We start from the raw sequence: 20,521 nt of genomic DNA, 5'->3' as shown, positions 1-20,521 counted from the left end.
TATATAAACTTTCATAACATCACTAGAGGCTGTCAAATATTCTGGACTTGGGGCCTTGCTGTGGCCTCTTTGTGACACTCCAAACTGGTATTTGCCAGAAGTTCCATGTGGAACAGATTCTTTGATAAGTTTAAACACAGATCTTTTGAATCTATGGTATCCTGCAACCCTTATGTCATTGCAAGAAAGAGAGTGTCCCCATTTCTGTCCATCTCTGGAATGTGTTGAGAAACTGATTTTCAAAATCACGGTATAAGAACCTATAGAAAAAACCACTGGTGTTTCTTTCATAGGAACCATGTAACATAGATTATAATTTAGAAAGACAAATACAAAAATCAGACCTCTACTTTGGCTAGTTATCTTTTAAATTCCCTAAAGCTCTTCTAACTTTACATAGTCATGTACCACATACAGTAAAATTTAAAGATTTTATCAGCATAAGCTCAGGATAACCACCATAATTCAAATGTAGAAGATATCCTACAATCTGAGAGATGAAGCCTCATTTCTTTGTTCATGATCAACACCAGAGAGAAGAAACTGTACTTGTGAAGGTTGTGACATTCTTGTATAACAGGCATTTAGGACTTTGTATGATTTTATACACAACAAACAATTAGGGAAAAATTTTATAGATCTCTAAGCATGACACAAAGGCCACGTTAGAAACATTTTCTGGGTGTAGAAGGCACTACCCATGATCATGAAATTATCTGGTATGCTGGTCACAACTATTTTTACACTATATGCTCCCTCTTATAGACAACTATCTTCACGAGGACTTAGAAAAGCCCTTGGATACTAATAAAAGATCTCAGTAAAACACAGAAATTTACTTACTATGCCTCTGTTCTACACAGCTTTGGGGAACATCCAAAGAGCTGCACTGTAGGAATCCAACAGATTTTAAGACTGTGAGAACACAAACCTGGTGTGATGTTGGTTCTGTTTTGGTGCAATACTGTGCATTCATGCAGCGAACAGTCTCTCTATTCCTGCTGATGACATTTTGTTCCTTCTAGTCGGGATCCTGGCATCCCTGGACAGAAGATGCCCTCCCAAGGGTTTTTTTTTCCACATATTACTGTGGACAAGAGCATATAGTGGAATGACATTTTCAGGAATGCATGCTGCATATCTAATAATCTCTCAGTTTACTAAAGTGTTAGGACCAAGATCTACACTCAGCTATGCCTCTGTGATTCAAACTGAAGCAACGGGACTCCATCCTTGTGCCTGTACAATGCAATTAACACTAGAGGGGCATGCAATGACCATTTCTCATTTCTGACCATTAATTAAAAGCTTCCAGCAACACAGAACAGAAGACTAGCCCTGAAGAACATGAGTTGTGTTGTGGACTGAGATCCTCCTGCTGAGGAAATCACTGAATTTCAGCAGAGTCCACAGAGTGATGCCTCTTCTGGTGCTTTTTACTTCAGCATTTAGTGAATAATCTTACTATCCCTGGGGCAAGTCACAGGCAAGTTCTGTCACTGAATCTGAAGTAGGAAGATAATTCCTCCTCCACAAGGGCATGCTATTGTCCTTTAGACACATATCTAGAGGTGACTGTGAATGTGAAAGCACCTTCCTTATAATAAATTGGAGAGCAGTAGCTGAGGCTGACACATACGGGTCGATCCTGTGTGTTTTCCTGCTAAAGTCACCAGTGGTTTCAGAGCTTTTGGCAGACTTTTCTTATCTTCTGATGTGATGCAGTCTTGGGGGAAGATGGAAAGAAGGAGACTATCTTTTCATAAAGTGAAAACCAGCAGCAGCTGTATCAAACCTGTAAGCAAACTGACTCTTTCACTTTTACCATTAGCTCCTACACTGGTTACTGCAAGAACTGCATAGGAATTGTGTTCTCAGACAGAAAAGCTCCAAGGAAAAATCACTGCTGGTTCAGACACCACAGAAAACTGTCATCATTCATCGTATTTTCAGGACACACTGTTTTCAGTAAGAAAGCCAGTGTAAGTTCAATTTCTTTTATCCTTTCAACCCTCTTTGGTGGAAAAAGCAGTTGAACTGTCCCCAAAATGTATGGAAATCCTGACCAAGGTGAAAACACCAAGTGGCTTATTGTTTCAGTGAAAGCAGATAATTTTAAGCTCTTTTCCCCTTTGAGCTCAAGTGCTTCACTTTTCTATTGAGGCTTTATGAAACATTAGTTCCCACAAAGGTCTTTTTTATAGCTAATACATATGTATAAAAGCAAGCTCTATTGTGGCACTCCAGATCTGTCTGGTTGTGCTAGAAAATTAACATTCTGGTTGTACTGGAAGATTATATATACTGACATCCCGCACAGAACAGATTACTACTGATTATGAGCAATAGCCTGTCCTCAGGAATCCAAGCCCCTACACAGCAGTAACTGTAGAGGCTCAGGGAAATAACTCGCTATTGCTAAGTCCTGGGTATAAAGCTATCCTGTAAACAGAAACTCATTGCTCCTAGTTCTGGGTTTATCCCACTGAGGCTTGCTGCAGAGGAAACACATTTCTTTGTACTCAGAGGCAACAGGTTATAAGAGCTGAGACACATCAGAAGTAGGTAAGGTCCATTTCCAAATGTCCTTGAGGATAAAAGCAGTTGTGTGTTGTATTTCCACTGCAGGATAGATGTCAGTGCAGTTCAAGGCAAAACCATGACAGGATGACAGAAGTTGTGGGATGCTTTTCAATGTCCTGTTGAACACTAAACCACCTTTTTCTCAAAGTCAGATGCCTATTAAAGCTAACACCCATGTTAAGAAGAGAACACAGCTCTTCTGATGGCAACAGAATTACACCAGGAATTAATATGAATGAGGTTTCTTTTCCTGTTTGAGTTCCAAGACACTGGATTTACACAATAAGCAAAGAAGGTTTACATGTTAGATTCTTTCTGAAATTCCTTCTGCTGGATTGAAGACTGGCATTGGTCCAGACAGCACAGCTGATGAAGGCAGTTTCTATAATATGGATACTATAGAAACAAAAGCTTCTTTGAGACAATTCATCAGTAGACAATAGCTTGTGTTTGAGAGGTACTCTCCTGATCTCACTCAGCATATGTCTCTGTGGAGCTGAGAAAGGCTGTCAGGGAAGATCTCCTTTTCCAAAAGGCATTCTTGATCCTGGCTTCTCAAGCACGTCTTTCTGCCATTTACAGACCCAGCCTTTCAAAGCTCTACAGCTTTTTATAAGAACAGAAAGAACACCCAGTAATTCTAAGTTATCTTCAATAGCGGTGTTTTTTCTTTCAGTGTCCTGGGTACTTTTTTCATTCTAACATGAGTGTACTGATGATGGAAAGCTCACCCTGTAACCATGGTGTTGGTGCTGGGGTGGTTAAATGCCCTAGCAGTCTGATGCCACTAAATAAATAGATATATTACCTTTGACTTGAAATCTCCCTGTTACTTCAGTCATATCTGGTAGCAACTTGCCCAGTGCAGCCTCTGCCCTCTGGGAAAAAAAAAATTTATAGGAAGGCAATGGGGATTCATGGTCACCAGGTGATTTTAGCAGGCTGGTAAAAATTAAGACTAATGTGCAATAGATGAAACTTAACAGTCAAACAAAAAGTTTATCTATCCATTTCCACTGTAAAAACAAATTCCAGAGGGCAGATGACTTCTTAGAAATCCAGGCCTAGTCTTCAATAGGATCTTAGTCTTAATCAGGATGGCATGACTGCAATTATGAATGCTTACTGAAATTCACGAATACTAGATGAGGAATTAATTTGAAAAACTCAATTGACTTCCCACATGAATTATCTCTATTCTTGAACACGAGGCCGAATTCTGATTCTCTTAGTCAGGTTCCAATAAAAGAAAATGCTGAAATAAATTCTTGCTTACATTTTTATGTTCTAGACAGCATATTGGCCTATAGGGGGTTTAAATGGGGACCAGGTGAGAAGGGGACTTAATATTTCTTGATCACAGGAAAGCTAGTTTTTCTGCCTGCTTGAGAGTGTCATGCAGTAAAAAAGCAAACCAGAGAGGACTCCAAGTCTCTGAATCAAAGGCAGATCTGAATTTAGACATAACTAAGGTATTTGCAGCTCATAAGTTTGAAACAAACATTTTACAAAAGCAGGAAGCATTGGAAAAATGTTCATCCCACTCCAGAATTTCAAATACAATAATACAGTCACTCATTTTGGATGAAGGAGCCTATCCATCTCTTAGAGATGAAAAGCAATCTGATTGAGGCCTTGAGGATCTTAGCTGTCCTTGGATAATGGGTAAAAAAGCACCCGTCTCAATAAAAGACTTCAATTCCTTTACTATTCATCACTCACTTTCAAATGAAGTGTAAAATGGCAAGGAAATTGTTTATGTCCCTGAATCTTACATGTCCTGCTCTTGTGAAACTTAAGTCCCTTTTTTAACATTTGTGACATGGGAAGAAGAAATGAAGTTGTTTTCCAGTCATTTTCCTATACCTTCTTCCCTAAAATCTATTTGGTGTAGCCATAATTTCTCCCAATACGAGGAGAATAGTGACTGTGGGGCCAGATCACAGTATGGCCATTCTCCTGTGGGCTGTTTTAAGTAAACTACACTCTAAGTAATATTTATCTTTAGAGTTGGGTCTAACTTCAGCTATCCTGGCCACACTCCAGCCAAGATAATTACGTTCTGCTTGCTAAAATTCCCCATTCAGTTTCAGTGAAAAACAAGCTATCCCTCATACACAGGGATGAGGGATACATACATACATATCCCTTATACCTCTCCTCATACACTTGTGCCCTTTGTTTTTAAACATCTGTCAGATTTTACCCTAAAGGTGACTGAACTCGAACGCCGTGAAAACAATCCCTGCTTTACAGTTTGTAAAGTGCTTTAGGATCCTTCGAGATTAAGGACATTAAATTAATGCAAGCTGTAATATTAAAAATATATGCAATGTCATAGTAACAGTTGCCATTGTTGTTGGCTCTCTGTAGCACCAGGGGATCTATTGTTTTGGGAGTCACAACTGCAGAATGGAGATGGTTCTCTAAATTGGATCCAGCTGGAATAAGTGGTCACATATCCAGCTGCTGCTTTCTGTAATGTGACAAGAGCACAAGCAGCTCTTGTCACATATAGCTTCTTGGTGGAGTGCTAAAGAAAGGGCTACAGCTGCCTCAGTGCTATGAATAGATCTAGTCTTGTACCTTCAGAAAAGGGTTCATAAACTAAACTCAAGGACTCAGCAGGTGAGTAGCCATGGGCAGGTGAAGGAAAGCTATCACAAATTATTCCTTATTTCTTCTGGAGTTTGTAAGTTTGTGAGCTGATGCTTACAGGACAACAGATTGAATTTACAACATATTCTACATATCATATTTGTAAAGCGGATATGATCTCCTCCACTTCACTTTGTAGAGGGGGCAAAGACTGTGCGGGAGATACAATCAAGGTTTAAGAAGTCACAAAATGCTAGATAAGATGAATGTGGAACTGTTGATCACTAAATCTCACAGTATTAGTAGGAAACAATGTTGACTGTAAGTAGTAGTAGATCAGCTTAAAACAGATACAAGGAAGTACTTTCCTAAACAGATGGTAGTAAACTTCTGAAATTTGTTGCCACAGGAGATTGCAATGAGAGACAGTGTTAGTGGGTTCAGATGAATTCATGAATGGCAGGGGACTACAGCATAGGAAATTGCCAGGTTCGTGCACTTGACCTCCTATCATTGTCAGGATGTGAACACTGGGGCAGTTGGACCACAGCTCTGAGAGACCAGATAATTTCTTACACACTTATGATGAGCATTTCACCAACACTAAAGGGCTCAAGTTATGTCTAAGGACAGGAAAGGGTATCAAAATACTCCAGCATGGTACAAGCTATAGCACTGATATGCTTAGCCCATTTTTCATGGACATCTGCAGGGACTAACATATTCCCCCACAGCATAAAGTCTGTTCTTGTTCAAGTCATGCAAAAGGGAAGAAAGGTCTCCTCTTGCTCATTATTTCTCTCAGTGATGCTATAAAATACAACATATGATATGGTATTCCGTTGGTGCTTTCTGTCACATTCTTGAGCATCTCCATTAACTGCAATGGTGCAATTTCAGGAGACATTATTCCTTACTAATAAATTTATTTCTTTGTCACTGCAGCATTGTGTTCAGCATTTGAAGAGTGTAATTCAGGCTGCAGGATAGGAGTTATCATTCATGTATTACAAGAGACTGTAAAGTGTACAGGAATCATTTCAGAAATTAAAATAGACCAATAATTTCCACTATTTGGTCTACATTTACTAGATTTGATTATCTATCACCAAAGAGGAATTTTTAAATATGAACACTACTATCCATCAGTTCTTCTTTGAGCTATTACACAGAACCAGATTTGCTTATCCTGGACATTCTGTGCTTTATTTACATCTATGTAAACAGAGAGGCTCTCCAGTAACATCCAGAGTGAGTTTACATTGCAATTAAGATAAGAATTGGGATGAATAGATCTTCTGCACCCTCTGCTTTCACCCACTGTGGGGCTTTCTTCTCCTTAAAAAGGCTGACACTTGTCCTAGCTTTTACTCATGAAGCTCAATCCAACCCCTACGTCCGTATATCTGTGTATATGTACTCACGCTAGCCTAGCACCGCAGTTTTCTCCTTCAATATCTGTTCCAGGGACGTTGTCTGTGTTCACGGACTCGGTCTCACTGGTGGGCATGCTCACTGCAAGAGTCAAAGGGAAGAAAGAGAGAGGGTTGGCCATTAGAACCTGACACGTCTATTAATGAATGACATGAGTGAAGGAACTGGCTTAATGAAAAGACCTTCAGCTGCAGCTCCTGAGGATTAAGCAATTTGCTGAGCAAGTCTAATGCCTCCTTGCACAGACCAGGTTGGGCAGATAGACTTCAGGAACATACACAGGTTACTCAAATGCTAAAGAAAAGGGAAGAAGCAGCTGCTAGCTTTTTTTCAGAGTCAGTTCCTGGAAATTTTATGAATGAAAACATTTGAAAATTGGAGAACCTAGCAAAGCCAGCAAGAAGCTTTTGTTTGGTTCAATGGAATGCTTTTAAAAAAATGTCCCTTTACTTGCACCAGCCCAAACACCTCACTGCCCACCCAATCTTTTGTACTATGAATAGAATGCAAAGTACCCAACTGACATGAATTCAGACAAACAGCTTGTGTTAGTCTGATAGCAAGTGCCACATAAACAATACTGATGGTTCACCTATCATATACTAACCATTAAGGTGTTTCAGACTCACACATGTAAACTGGCCCTATAGGGATGAGAGGGGAATGCAGACTCTCTGACTGATTCAGATATTACCAGGAAAGGAATTGATGAATATTGACTATGTTGTGGACTTTATTTTGACACTCACTAACTAAGAACTAGACTAAATCTCCTAGGCTTTTACAGAAGTGTCATGGAACAAACATCAAATGAAAGCAACCTTAGCTGTGAACCTTTCTCATCTGGATTTAAGGGCCTGTCAATTTTTTTATCTGTTATCAAATCTCAGTATTTTATTTGCTCCTGCAGATCCTCCCCCCCCCAACATTATTGCCATTCCAACAGTTGCTTCCAGCTCCTAGATGAGCTCTAATAACTCCTTACTATAATATCATCCATTGTAAGTTGGAACAATGGACAGGATCCAATATACATCCTCTTCCCTTCTCCCAACTTATCAAATACACAAATGAAAAAACTTATACTTAGAGCTGAATGATGGAGGATTTAAACAGACCTCTCAGATGCCTGGTAGAACTTCAGAATATGACGTTTATTAGCAGTTGGATATATATCTGGGATGAGACTCAGAGCATGCACTGTTAGCCATTGGAGAGGCTTCTAATAGCCTGTACTAAGAACATAAGGATTTGTGGGACCTTGGAGTAAAAGGAGGCAATGTAGACCAAATATGTTCTGCATTTCAATTGGGCAGAAGTTTAATGGACTGTGGGACCATTTCAGAATCTTTCAGAGGCTATAAAGCTCTCGGAAGGTTCTTCCAAAGAGGTCCTAGGCTTCTGTTCTGAAAGCAATATGGTAGAAATGTTGCTCAAACAGAATTGTCTTTCCTTCATTCCATCCCAACAACTCACAAGCTTACAATGTATGTCTTAGGAAATCTGAAGTTCTTGTGCTGTATTCTTATGACCATGTGAAATAATGGATTCTCTAGCACTCTTGACATAACAAAGAAACATTGCTCTCCAGTGGTGCCCATTCCTTTATGAAGACTAGGTGTTTTACTTCTTGTCTATTTGGCAAGACGAATTAAGGAATCAACTCAATTTATATTTTGAGGCACATGAAACAATCAAGTAAGCTGAAAGAAAAAATAACATTCATAATTAAAATTCTTGGTCCCTTCAAGAAAAAACCCAAAACGCTGATATTTCACAAGTCAGCTTTGGAGATGGGGTAAAAGCACTTCCAAGACATATTTGAGCTTATTTGCAAATGGAAATAAAATTTTAAGACACTAACAAGAGATTGATTTGCAGAGCAGCTTATTCTCTTGGATGCATGAAGAGGACACTGCACAAGCAATCGAAAAAGCAAGGCGTGTACATGCAGAAATATACAAAGCTATATTATATGTCAGTCTGCATACAAATATATAGGCACACACACACAGATATAATGCAGCGTGGACACATAGTGTTGTGGAACATTACCATGAGTTTCTGTGGAGTGACTAAACCAAGCAAACTTTCCTTTCTTCTTATCAGGCAAGCCAGCTGGGGTGCTTCCTTTCACAGACAAGATGGTCAGTGTCAAGTACCAGGAACAAGACATCAATAGAGAACATGCAGCCAGTGACAGGCAAAAGAAAAAAACAAGGAACTCAGCTTACACATGACATCCACTGCTGTCTGAAAACTTCATCATGTGAATTAAAAGTACAGAATGGAAAGGTATACGGCAGTCTGAAATATCATAGCAGATCATCAGAGGGTAACCCTTCCTTTCTGATCCTTTTTGTATCTTGCTTCTGAGAACAGGAAGTTGCTGATTTTAAGTTTATGGGTCAAATCCTTTTCCCAGTGATGTCCATGACAAAACTCTTCTTGTTTTACTACCTAGCAAAAGGCTTAGGTAATTTCAATGTATCCTGAGGTTTTGCCCTGACCATTAGGGTCAGAATCTGGACTAGCCTATTTCTGAATGGGATTCATTGACATCCTTCCTAAACCTCTCTGATATCTAGAAACTCTTTCAAAACTGTCAGAGACAGTTCTAAAACTGCTAAAAGAAAGTTGTTTGAGTAATCACATTTCTCTGTATTTCACCATCTCTAGAGATTAACAACCATCACCAAGCACTCAGATGTACACCATCTTACTCAAACTAGGATATCCCTATACTATGTCTCATTATTTTCTTTTGTTCACATGTGGCATTCTCCCTCTGATGTCCTCCTGTTGCACAGCTTTTCATGGCATTACTTAACATTGATCCTCTGCCTATTATTCACAGAAGTCCTCAGCCCGCACAGATCGTAGATGCATGCACAGAGACATCTTAAGGCATATTTCATGCTCCCCTAATCTTACTGCAGCAGAAAGCCAAATTTAAGTAAAGGGAGGGATGCAGGTGCAGTGGCACATGGGCTGAAGAGACACCTGTGGCTCAGGCCAGTTTGGTGGTAAGAGTTCACAGGTGTTTATTATTACTTCACCAATGGAAAATGTTAAGGACAATAAAAAGTATTAAGATGCTCTCAAGTATTAAAGGAACAGTAGCCTACAAGTTTAAAGGTCAGGAGAAAAGGAGATAAGAACTGCATTCCCCAGTGTGGTATGCTCTCAACAGGACAATCACTTGCATTACCTGGCACCTCACATCACCTTCAATATCAAGGGAAAATTATGTATGCAGATGGTGTGAGGTTCATTCAGACCAGTTAACAAATCCTGAAAATAGAAGATACTGCAGAGGAGTTGTCCATAAAAGGGGGTGGAATACAAGAGGAAGTAGACCAACTACTGCTCAGATGGCTTTCTTCTGACTTAGTTCTCAAAGACACACAAGCTCTAGTCTAGAAAAAAGGAAGGCATTTTTTGCAGTCTGAAAAATTAATTACTGAAACCATGTACCAACAATACTGGTGGTATCCACCAAAGGAATGTTTTAATAAGGAAAAGATGTTTTTTTCCTAAATGGTGGGCTCTAGACCTGACTGGAGTTATGTTTAGGTGTATGGTATAGAGACTTTGCCATCTCAGTGGCCACTTCAGCCCACTAAATTTGGGAGCTGAGACAAAGGCAAGAATGCAGATTTCTTCCCACCTGGGCAAAAGCAATTTAGCAGTGGAAATCTTGGTGCCTTGCCTCCTATGCCATGTGTGTCCAGTGACTTATGCTTTCTTACAGGAGTGGTTCCAGGCATAGAGGGACTCTCCATTTCCCAGCCTTCAAGAAGACCATCAAACCTTCCATTTACCACATACTTTGCTTTGAAGGTGCTTCAGTGTCCAAACTGCAGCATGGGCAAGGAAGTGATCAATCTGTGCATATTATTCAGCTGCTCACATAGTATCATAAGGTATTAAGTCATACAATGAAATATCAGTATTGGACATAGGTGACTTCTTGACAGTAGAGAACAACTCTGTCCCCATACCTGTCCATCCAAAGGGATAGGAGGTTGTTAAAGGGGTGAGAAGACATTTTCATCAGGCAGCTTGCCTTTGGCTGACTACACCAGGGGCAGCAGTCCAGCTAAGAGGGCAATGAGCACACAGAGCGGGCAGCTCTCTTCAATCAAATCAGTACAGTTAACCACTAAAAATAACACAAGGAGAGGTCACACAGAAGATATTAAATATTTCACAGAATGATAGAAGGGACCTTTAAAGACCATCCAGTCCACCCTTCCTGCTATGGGCAGGGGCATCTGTCACTAGATCAAGTTGTTCAAAGACCCAGCCAACCTGACCTGGAACACTTATAATGATCTTACATCCACAACTTCTCTGGGCAGCCTGTTCCAGTGTACCTGTTACTGGAGCAAATCATGGTGGCTTTGCTGACATGAGAATCTCTTTTTTTACAATTTATCATCACAACCATAATTCACTGTGGTTGATTAAATCTCCCATTAGTTACATGTTCTCCAACTAGCATAGCAATTTAAAAAAAAAAACCTAATAATTGGAACAAATATTTAAAGCCATGCAAGTATTTAATGGTTTCAACAGAGAGCAAACCATAAGGAACAGTAGGCTTCATAGTCTCTACATTTTCTTCTGAAAGCTTTGCACTTCTTGCATTGTGCCACAGCATGGCTCATCTCTGAATGTGAATTTTGGCTCTTGGACTACCTAAACTCCAATTTTCTATTACTTATGCAGCATTCCTGGTGGCAGCTAAAGCAACAAGAAAACCTTCCTTAAAAATTAATCTGAAAAATGCTTCATATTATGTTAATTCTATCTATGAGACCCAACAGACATAAATACGGACAAAGAGTCTGCAGCCTGTGACTGGCTAGACAGACAGATGTGCAAGACCCTTTGAGAGCCTCTGTTTCATGTCACTGGCATCAAGCATTGACACCAGTTCTACTCTTGCACTAACATATGTCCCTTCTCCAATGAAATGCCCCATGGACATGCAATGAATTACGGGATGGCAGACTGCCAAAAGACAGCCAACCACTGAAACAGAAAGCTGGCACAAGCAAATAACCTTCTGTCTAGCCCTGAGATAATTTTTCCTTTATATACTTGGAGAATAATATTTTCTCCCAGTTCAGAAAAAACATAATCAGTGTTGCATCTTGCATTTATGTTGGTCATCTTGGCAGTGGAAGCAATTCTAATATTTGGATTTATCTCCATGGATTATATAACATTACAACACTAACAGCTGAATATCACTTTAATACTCTGACAATTTAAGATCCAGAGCAGATCAAGTCCAGGCAAAGGGTACCCAGTTCCACAAATATAGACAAAGATAAACTTTTCACAGATTTTAATGTGCCATGTTACTGCACGACTCTGCAGATCAGTGCATTTCTGTTAGAACTGGGTATGTCAGAGGCTATTCATATCACCTGACTTCATGTCTCTGATTTAGCTGTTTGAGTTAGGCTGCAGAGGCTGATAGATTCTCATCACAGGTTTTCTGAAAGCCATACTGATGTCTTCCTCAACTGTGTAGACAGACTGGGCATTTACCATGTGCTCTTGGGTTAGGTACCTGACTTGAAACAGTGCATCTAGCAGCATGTTCATTCATACTGAAAAAGATCCATAGTGGGTTTTCAGGTTAAGAAAAGCAACAACACATTTGATTGTGTTTTCTAATACTCTCACTTAGACTCCAGTTTCTCCAACACTCCAGTTTCTACTGGTATTGAATAACCTGGCAAACAAGTGTCTAAATCACCCCCTTTCCCCATGCTGGTATTTGAGATCAGAAGGACCTGACATCACTCCATCATCATTTCACCTTATTGTGTCAGCTTAGAAATACAACAAAGCTTTTCTATGTATCTGTTCAGCTTCTCTAAAAGGGGGATTATAATTCTGCCCTCACCTTGCAAACCTCTCTGAGATCTGCAGATGAAACACATTATAATAAGCATTAAGTACTATAGTTACTACTGATGCTAATGTCTCCCTAGCGGGACTTTGCTGAACTATAAAGCAAATCTAAAGAGCAAAGAAGTCCTCTGAATTCTCCACCTGGGATTTAAGATTTCTTTTTGCAACAAGCACAGGAATAAATTGCACTAGCCAGGATGCTTCCTTTACCAGAACCTGCATCAAGTGAATGACTGTGTCTCCAGTAATAACCCTGCTTCCCGTGGTGCCTCTCATGCCCATCATCTCATGAATGAGTCTATGGGCAGCTGTCAGAATATCAATCAAGTCGTATTTTTTCAGTGGAGAGCCCTTGTTTTAATTAAGAAGTGAATATTGCCTAGCTTTCCTCTTCTCATTGCTTGTTTTGGAAATGCTGCACTCATTAATCTCATTCATTAATTCAAATAAGATACAGCTTTCTTTCTACTGCATGCATACAGTGTCTTGGGAGCAAACAGCGAGTAGCAGCCTGCAGAAAGTAAACTGTGCACAGGTAAATCTCTAGACCTTCTGATTTTGTCAGGAAAATATACCGGATATGACTGAAGAACTCCTGTAATTTCTGTTCTGGAAAGGAGTTCTGCAATATGAAATCTTCTACAGAAGAGGAAAGGAAACCTGAAATATTTGTTGGACCTTGGTGGTTGCATTTCTCCCAAAGATAGAGAGAATACAGCAATAAATCTAGCACAGTAAAAAAACAAACAAAAGAATCCAGAAAAAAATTGTGGAAAAGCTTGGAAAATGCTTACCAAGGGCTCAGAGGTCAGTGTTCATACAGACAGTATCAGAAACACAATATTACAATAAATAAATGTAATATTCACACTTTGTTTAACCTAATTTCTGGTTACGTACAAATGACTGCAATTGCAAGGAGAGGCAGCTTGATTCATGCTTTCACTCAAGGTCAGCCACAGGATCTAGGGTAGTAATAAAGAGCCATAAAGTGATGGCCAGTTGTATCCACTTCAGAAAAAGGCTTTCAGTAAAACCATCTTTACACCAGTCACCCAGCAGCAAAGGTGGTACAGCTGGTACGTAGTAACAAGACCTGCTATTACTGTAAAACCAGGCTGGGCATTGGACTGCATCAGGAAAGACTGATGCAGTGTGGCACTGTTTTACTAAATGGAGCAATAGAAATTAGAAACAGTGCCAAAACTGAGATGGAGAATCTTATCACCAAATGTTTCATTCAGAGATAAATTATATATTTTACAATACAAAATTGCAACGTACATACTTTATATAAAAAGACTTGGGTCTACATGTCTTTCTCCTCTTCCACTCATGTTATCATAGGTGCATACACATCCTATGATGTTGAGGGGATATAATCATGGGCTGAGTAAATTTATACCACACATGAAGAGGAGTAGGAGAGATATATATCAATTGTGCAGACATGTGGTTATCAGATCTGTCATTACCACATTCAGATTATTGCACTCCTATGCATGCATAACCTTGCTACTAATTAGTGTTCCTGGGACTTATTTTGCTACAACAAACTCCTCAGCTACTTTAAACAGCTACCATTTTTCTTCTTTTTACAGGGATATTGACAGTACTATGCTGTATTCCACAAATATTTGTTCATTTCACCTGGAAGTGGAATGCACATTGCACAAAAGACCAAAGAATGGGCACTGTCAAACTCCAGCCCCTGCCAAGAGACAGACTTCGCAAGCCTCACACCTGTTCTGTTCTGTATTTGAAAGAAAGAACTTAAAATCCTCTTCCCATTTTCCTGCCTGAAGGGCAAAATTATATTTTGCATGACCTGTGTTATCTCAAGTGTCTGCTAAGCAAAGGATGTAAGACTCACTCAAAAGCAGACTTTACAGAAGGGAAATCTTACTGCTAAAAAGGGGCAAGAGTGTCCCTGGGTGACTGGTTGTACTGCTGAACAAACATCTCAGTCCATGAGAGGAGTCCATTCACTGCAGAGTGACTGCCTGCAAGTGCAATGGAATTAACAATTCTCTTAATCCATATGGCTGAAGAAGGACATGGGCTGCTGCACCAACAGATCATGAAAGATGTCTCTCTCCTAATCTGGATCCACCTATGACATCCTAGATTGGTTTTCTTGTCTGATAGATTACTTGTTTGCCTTGCTAGGAGAAAGAAAACAACAACAACAACAACAAACTAATAGGCTAAAGTGCTAGGCATTTACTTGCCAGGGCATAGTTTATAGCATACGTTTCTGGTGTCATTGTAAAACTTTTTAGCAACCTCTCCAGTTCCCACAGAATTCTCAAGGAATAAATTAAAAAAAAAATAGAAAGAGAAAGAAAGAAATAAAAAAGAAGGAAAGGCAAAACAATTGAACAATTGAGGATACTCAACAGTATTTTGTGATCCTGAACAAATCACAACAGTAGATTCAGAACGGTTCTGCGAGATTTCTCTTACTCTTTATGATTTTTAATGGAGAAAACAGCAGTGCCATCAAATACACCTGAATCTACCCTGCAAAATGACATAGGCACAATAAGAAGGAGGATCTCACTTAAAAAAACAGAAAGATTCTACTATTGTAGGCTGGTCTGGCAGGCACCTTAGAAATGGGGAACGAGAGCTGCAAACACTGCAGATAATGTGCTGGGAAGTGATACAAACATTGATCATGAACAAAATAACTACACCACAGAGTGCCCTCAAGACAGTAAAATCAACAACTACAAGGAAAAAAAAAGTCCCTAGTATTTTGATTGGGTTTGGCTCTCTAATAATCATGGCATTATTCATATTTTGCTCACTAGCACACCATTATTGATGAAAATAACCAGCACCTAAGTTTCAAGCACAACTGTAGTTTTAAAGCAGACTACATGTTTCCTGAAATTCCTCTGGATGTGTGAATTTGTCCATATGCCCACCCTTACAAATATACACCTGGGTGGTGAAGCAGTAACTTTGATAAGAAGCTCTATTTCAGCAGAAGCATCTCTGTTCTTTCAGTTCACAGCCCTGTGAATCTGTTGTCTGTGCAGAGTCAATGAGAAGCAAAAAAAAAAAAAATAATCGCAGAAGCTAGTTCCAAGTCGATCTGCTTAGGTCATCAGAAAATCTCCAGGGAGTGCTGCTTGCCACATAGATTGCTAAGCTTTAAAGTGAGAGATGCAGCTCCAGCTGTTTTATGACATTCCTGCCTGTCACAAGTAATTTCAAGGTGGGTGCTGCCTTAAAACTTGGTAAGAGGCCTACAGTTTGTGATCTAGAGCACATAAGAGGATATTTCAGGAAAGAAAGGATGGTTTGGATGGTGCAGTGGGTAGGGAATCATGCCCTGGTAGCTTGCACTGGACATTTTTTGAAGCTTGCACAACCCTGCAACCAGGGATCTAAAGTAGGAATTGTGCTCCTGAGAGGGTAGATCTCTCTGAAGACTATCTCAGGTATAGAAGAAGGAAACTGGTCTCCTGGAGGCTTGCCCTTGTTGTCAGAACATCACAAAGGAAAGGAAACCCAAATGTGAGGGAGAAATGGGGCTGTATTATTATTTCAAAGGACAGGCTGGGTATTTGGGCAGAGGCTGGGCCAGAGATGAAGGGACTGTGTGAAAGAACAAGTGGCTGAATATTTTCTCCTGAAATACCACCCTGCAAGTAGTGTGTAGAGTAGTGTATGCTTTTTCCATCTGGAAACACTTAATTCAGGAGTTATTTTCTTCAAATATTTAAGCATTAGTATTATCAAGAAGAGAGAAGCAAGGCCCTGTCCATTTTTAGAAGTCCCTTTGCTTAGGCAGGGCAAGACAAAGATTAATTCTCAGCAAGTACAGACATTTTCTAATAGCAGTATTCATGTGGAATGCATGAAAAGGCTTCTGGATGATGCTTCCCTGTTGGTAAACAATCAAGAAATTCAGTTCACTGATGGACGGGTACAGCAACACACACATATCAGATCGAGGTCACTCTGGAACCAGAGCTGTGTGAGAACTGGTCCCCTGCAGTTGCATTCATGGATCATACTGAACAGCTTCTATTCAGTTTCATCATCTGAAATGGAACTCATCCCTCCTATTCTGAAATGTTCACTGAATTCTGTTTTGAAACCCTAGTCTGCTACATTCCTTCTGTGCCTAGTAAATAAGATGCTTGTGATTTTGTGTGCTGCTCCTGCATGGGGTGTTCTTTCAGTCACTTCTGCTAACATAATGACTAGTCTGATACTAGACACTATTATCACAATATCATATGAGTCAGAAGCATGAGATGCTAGCTGGGCAGGCTGTGTTTTACTGAGCAGCCAGGAGAAAAAGCAAAGAATTCAAGGTAAAAAGTGTTGCCTTTAAAGTCAGCTTGTCAAACCTGTAATTAAAGCTTTTATACCTCTTGAGCAGGGCATTGAGAACAGGTCAATTACCCTGAGCCAAAGAAACAGGCATTTTATAGTGGCTTTGAAGTAATAGATTCCCAGTTTGCAAATACTTCTAGTATGCAGGAGAGTGAGGGACTGATAACAACAGCTTGAGCTAAGCTGAGTGTGGGCAGGTGTTATGCAAGCTTCCCTTACACAGCTGTGTTAAAGAAATTCATTTGTGACCTGGCATAGCCCTGTTATTCTGCTCGTGGTTCTTCAAACAGCTAGGTAATACACTTACATTTTTATCTGCACATCTGTGAGGATCCATGCAGCTCTGTCACTGCATCCTTGTTCTGAAGCTTAACCCTTCTGCTACTACAGCCTATAGATTTTCAACGTAGTTGGTAATGCCCTCATCCAGTGACTCCCCTGTTACCTATCCTTGGGGTCCACTACGAGACCTCCGTAATTTGCACTTAGAGGGACAAGTCTGACTGCTGTCCTTTTTCAAGTGGACGAGGAGAAGTGAAACGCATCACAAAATCATTATGGTTGGAAAAGACCATCAAGATCATCAAGTCCAACCTCTAACCAAGCACTGCCAAGTCCACCACTAAACGATGTCCTGAAGAACCATATCTACACATCTTTTAAATAGATGGGATGGTCACTCCACTGTGTCAAGCTTGTTCCAGTGCTTGACAACCCTTTCAGTGAAGGAAGGGCATCCACAGCTTCCCTGGGCAACCTGATCCAATGTCTCCAGGCTGAACAACCTTGAGTCTCTCAGCCTGTCCTCATTAGAGAGGTGCTCCAGCCCCCTGGTTGTCTTTGTGGCCCTCCTCAGGACTCACTCCAGCATATCCATGTCCTTGTGCTGGGGGCTTCAGAACTGGGCAAAGGAGTCCAGGTGGGGTCTCATGAGAGCAGAGTAGAAGTAGTAGATCCTGGTACTGAATGTCTTCTACACCTCTCAAATCATGGGAAATAAAGCACATTCAATCCAATAGAAACTGTAGCAATAGCAATTTTCACAGAGACGGTTTCCTCTAATGTCCTTTCATGAGAAGGGGAACCAGAGTGGCAGTGAATAAATCTTGACAGCTTCAAGAAATTCTTTCCAGCAGGGGAGATGGAGATTAATTTATTTGCACAAAGGTGTTTTCCTAAGCAATATAAACAATGAATTTCCTCTAAAACCTTACCTTCAAAGATATTTTTCTGTAACATATTAGTACCATAAGAGGGTTCCTACATCAATATAAGTATCTCTTTCAGCAGGCAAAACAGAGGTGTTATCACACCAGACAGTCTTTGCTACAGAAATAGCTTTTGTATTAGGTAAACTTAATGCCCTATCAACATTAATGTCAGCCTCTATATGTAGCCAGTCACACATCACTGCTCTAGCAGTTCTCAGAGTAATGTTGTTTGCATTTCAGGTTACAAGAGTCAGGGAAGGAAGAAGCTGAAGAAACCTGTAAAATGAACAATAAAAGCCACACTCCCAGTTAGAAGAAAGCAAGAGCGCATGGTAGATCATCCCAAAATTTTTTCAGCCAAAGAGGAAGAAGTGTTGTTTTTTTTCCCCAGACATGAACTATAGTCACCTGGGAACTAACCTAATGTATGGAGCTTTTGATGCCTGCAAGAGACCAGGAAGGAAAATTGAGGCAGAGGGAAGAAATTAGCAGAGTTTGGAGTTTGCTTCCCCCACTGCCCTCCATTCTTCCATGCAGAAGGGCCAGCAGTAGCACAGAATTTGTGGATGCTCACTGCAATGACCTTTTCAGGGTCAGTAGTTATCTCAGAGCTGTCACTTTTCACCAGTACTCACTCAAGGAGCTGGATGCTAGAGTAAGACAGAGGACTGAGTTTGGCCCACCTTCCCTAAGCTGAACAGTTATTCATCTCTGCTTTCTAGAAATGCTTTTCCCACTTCACCAAACAGCACCAGACCTTTTGATGCTATGTTGGAACAAATTACTGTAGAATTATATATTGTAACACTGGCCACACAATTGCCCTGAGGGTTCCTGCATACCAGCAGATTTTGCTTCTTTTGCTCTCCATTCAAACAAAGGAAACATTGTTTTCACCATACTGTGCTTTGACATAAAATCCAGGCTTGTGCTAAACTGCTTATTTATCACGTTTGGTTAGACAAGATTTACCTACTCTAAGCAGTAACTATTAGCAGAGAAAGAAGGGGAAGAAGGTTTTCAAATGGTTGCTCGCTTTTTGTACTATGATCAAAGCTTCATTTCAGACAGAAATTATGAAAACTGTGAAGTAGTGAAATCTACAGAACACAACCTACATGCAGCTTTTGATAAAAGCTGGGCTGTTAATTTATATTGGTAATAAAACCCAGACTGTTGATTAACTTACACAGAGTCAACCATTCACATGTTCAGGGAAGCAAGGAAATTGTATCTACTAAAGTGATTAAGATGATTGCAGTGAATTCTAGGAGAAGAAAGATTGTTCAAAGGTACCCTGATCACATCCATAAATGCCTTATGTGATACAATCCAAGATCAAAATTCTGGTCTAAAGGGCAGAGAATAGTGTCAGAACCTCTGGCACTGGGAAGGAGGGTGACTTCGAGAACATCTTTAGCCTTCCTGTGCCTTTTTCCTTAAATTTTACAAAAGAGCCCAGAATAACCCTTTTCCCCTCTCCAAATATTTAGCTGCATACATCTTTTAAAGAATTAATGTATATGAAGCATTTCTAAGCATAACTGAAATGCCAAAGTTTTTTGTTTCTCTTTGTTGAGAAAACTAATTTTTTTTCCCTAAGCATCTCCTTTCTCCTCCTGGAAATGGGGAAAAGACAAAATGAACAAGGGCAAGGCCCTACCACTTCCTTCCATTTTCACTCACAATAAAATTGTGGATTAAGAAATTAACATGTGAAGACAGTCAGGAGGGAAGTCTATTCTCAGTTTTGTTCTTATTCCAAAAAGAAAAAGTCAAATGTTGGCATCGTAGTTCTGTTGACAATGATGGAACATGGGGCAAAAGTGGAAGCAGAATCACCCTAAATGGTCTTTCTTTTATTACTTCAGCTGCACAGAAAATTACACAACCAAAATGAAACTTTTAAATGGCAACTTCACTTTCTCCCATCTACCGTGCTGACTACCATTGCTCTAGGTACTCTGCCACCACAACTATCTACAGGGTCATTATGAAGCCTCACAAATGATTTCTTATTCTTTTCTGATATATGTTCTTTTTCCTTTTTCGGTTATAAAACTCTATCTGGGTCCAATTCCACATTTCTCTAAGTACAGTTAACAAAGCAAAATGCTTGTAATGCCAGAGGGTCAAATTCATGCCAGACACAGCTGCATTTTAGCCAGCAGAATTATGCAGTGGGCAAACAGCACTATCTGGACTATGCTCTCCCTTTGGCAGATGATAGTTACACAATATTGAAGTCATGTATGAGCACAGAGAAGCCTCTGGCACATCGAGATCTCTCATTGGGCAACATTGTCAAGTGCTGACACTTGCATGTTTTGTTACTGACCTCAGATGAAATAGAGCGGGGCCCAAGTCCTTACCCAGGCAAAATCCCCAGCAACTTCAGTAGGGCT

At 40.1% G+C, this 20,521-nt stretch overlaps 1 protein-coding gene across 1 annotated transcript in view; it reads right to left on the bottom strand.

The window, feature by feature from the left end:
- The window catches only part of CACNA1C (calcium voltage-gated channel subunit alpha1 C), a 476,353-nt gene that overhangs the window by 110,525 nt on the left and 345,307 nt on the right, over positions 1–20,521 (bottom strand). Inside the window, exon 10 of the mRNA XM_030469435.1 lies at positions 6,606–6,696. Within this exon, the coding sequence (XP_030325295.1) occupies positions 6,606–6,696 (91 nt within the window). The remainder of the gene's footprint in view (positions 1–6,605; positions 6,697–20,521) is intronic.

Source organism: Calypte anna, chromosome 1 (assembly GCF_003957555.1).
Source record: "Calypte anna isolate BGI_N300 chromosome 1, bCalAnn1_v1.p, whole genome shotgun sequence".
In the NCBI taxonomy this organism is placed as follows: domain Eukaryota; kingdom Metazoa; phylum Chordata; class Aves; order Apodiformes; family Trochilidae; genus Calypte; species Calypte anna.
This window is presented reverse-complemented; position numbering and strand designations above follow the sequence as displayed.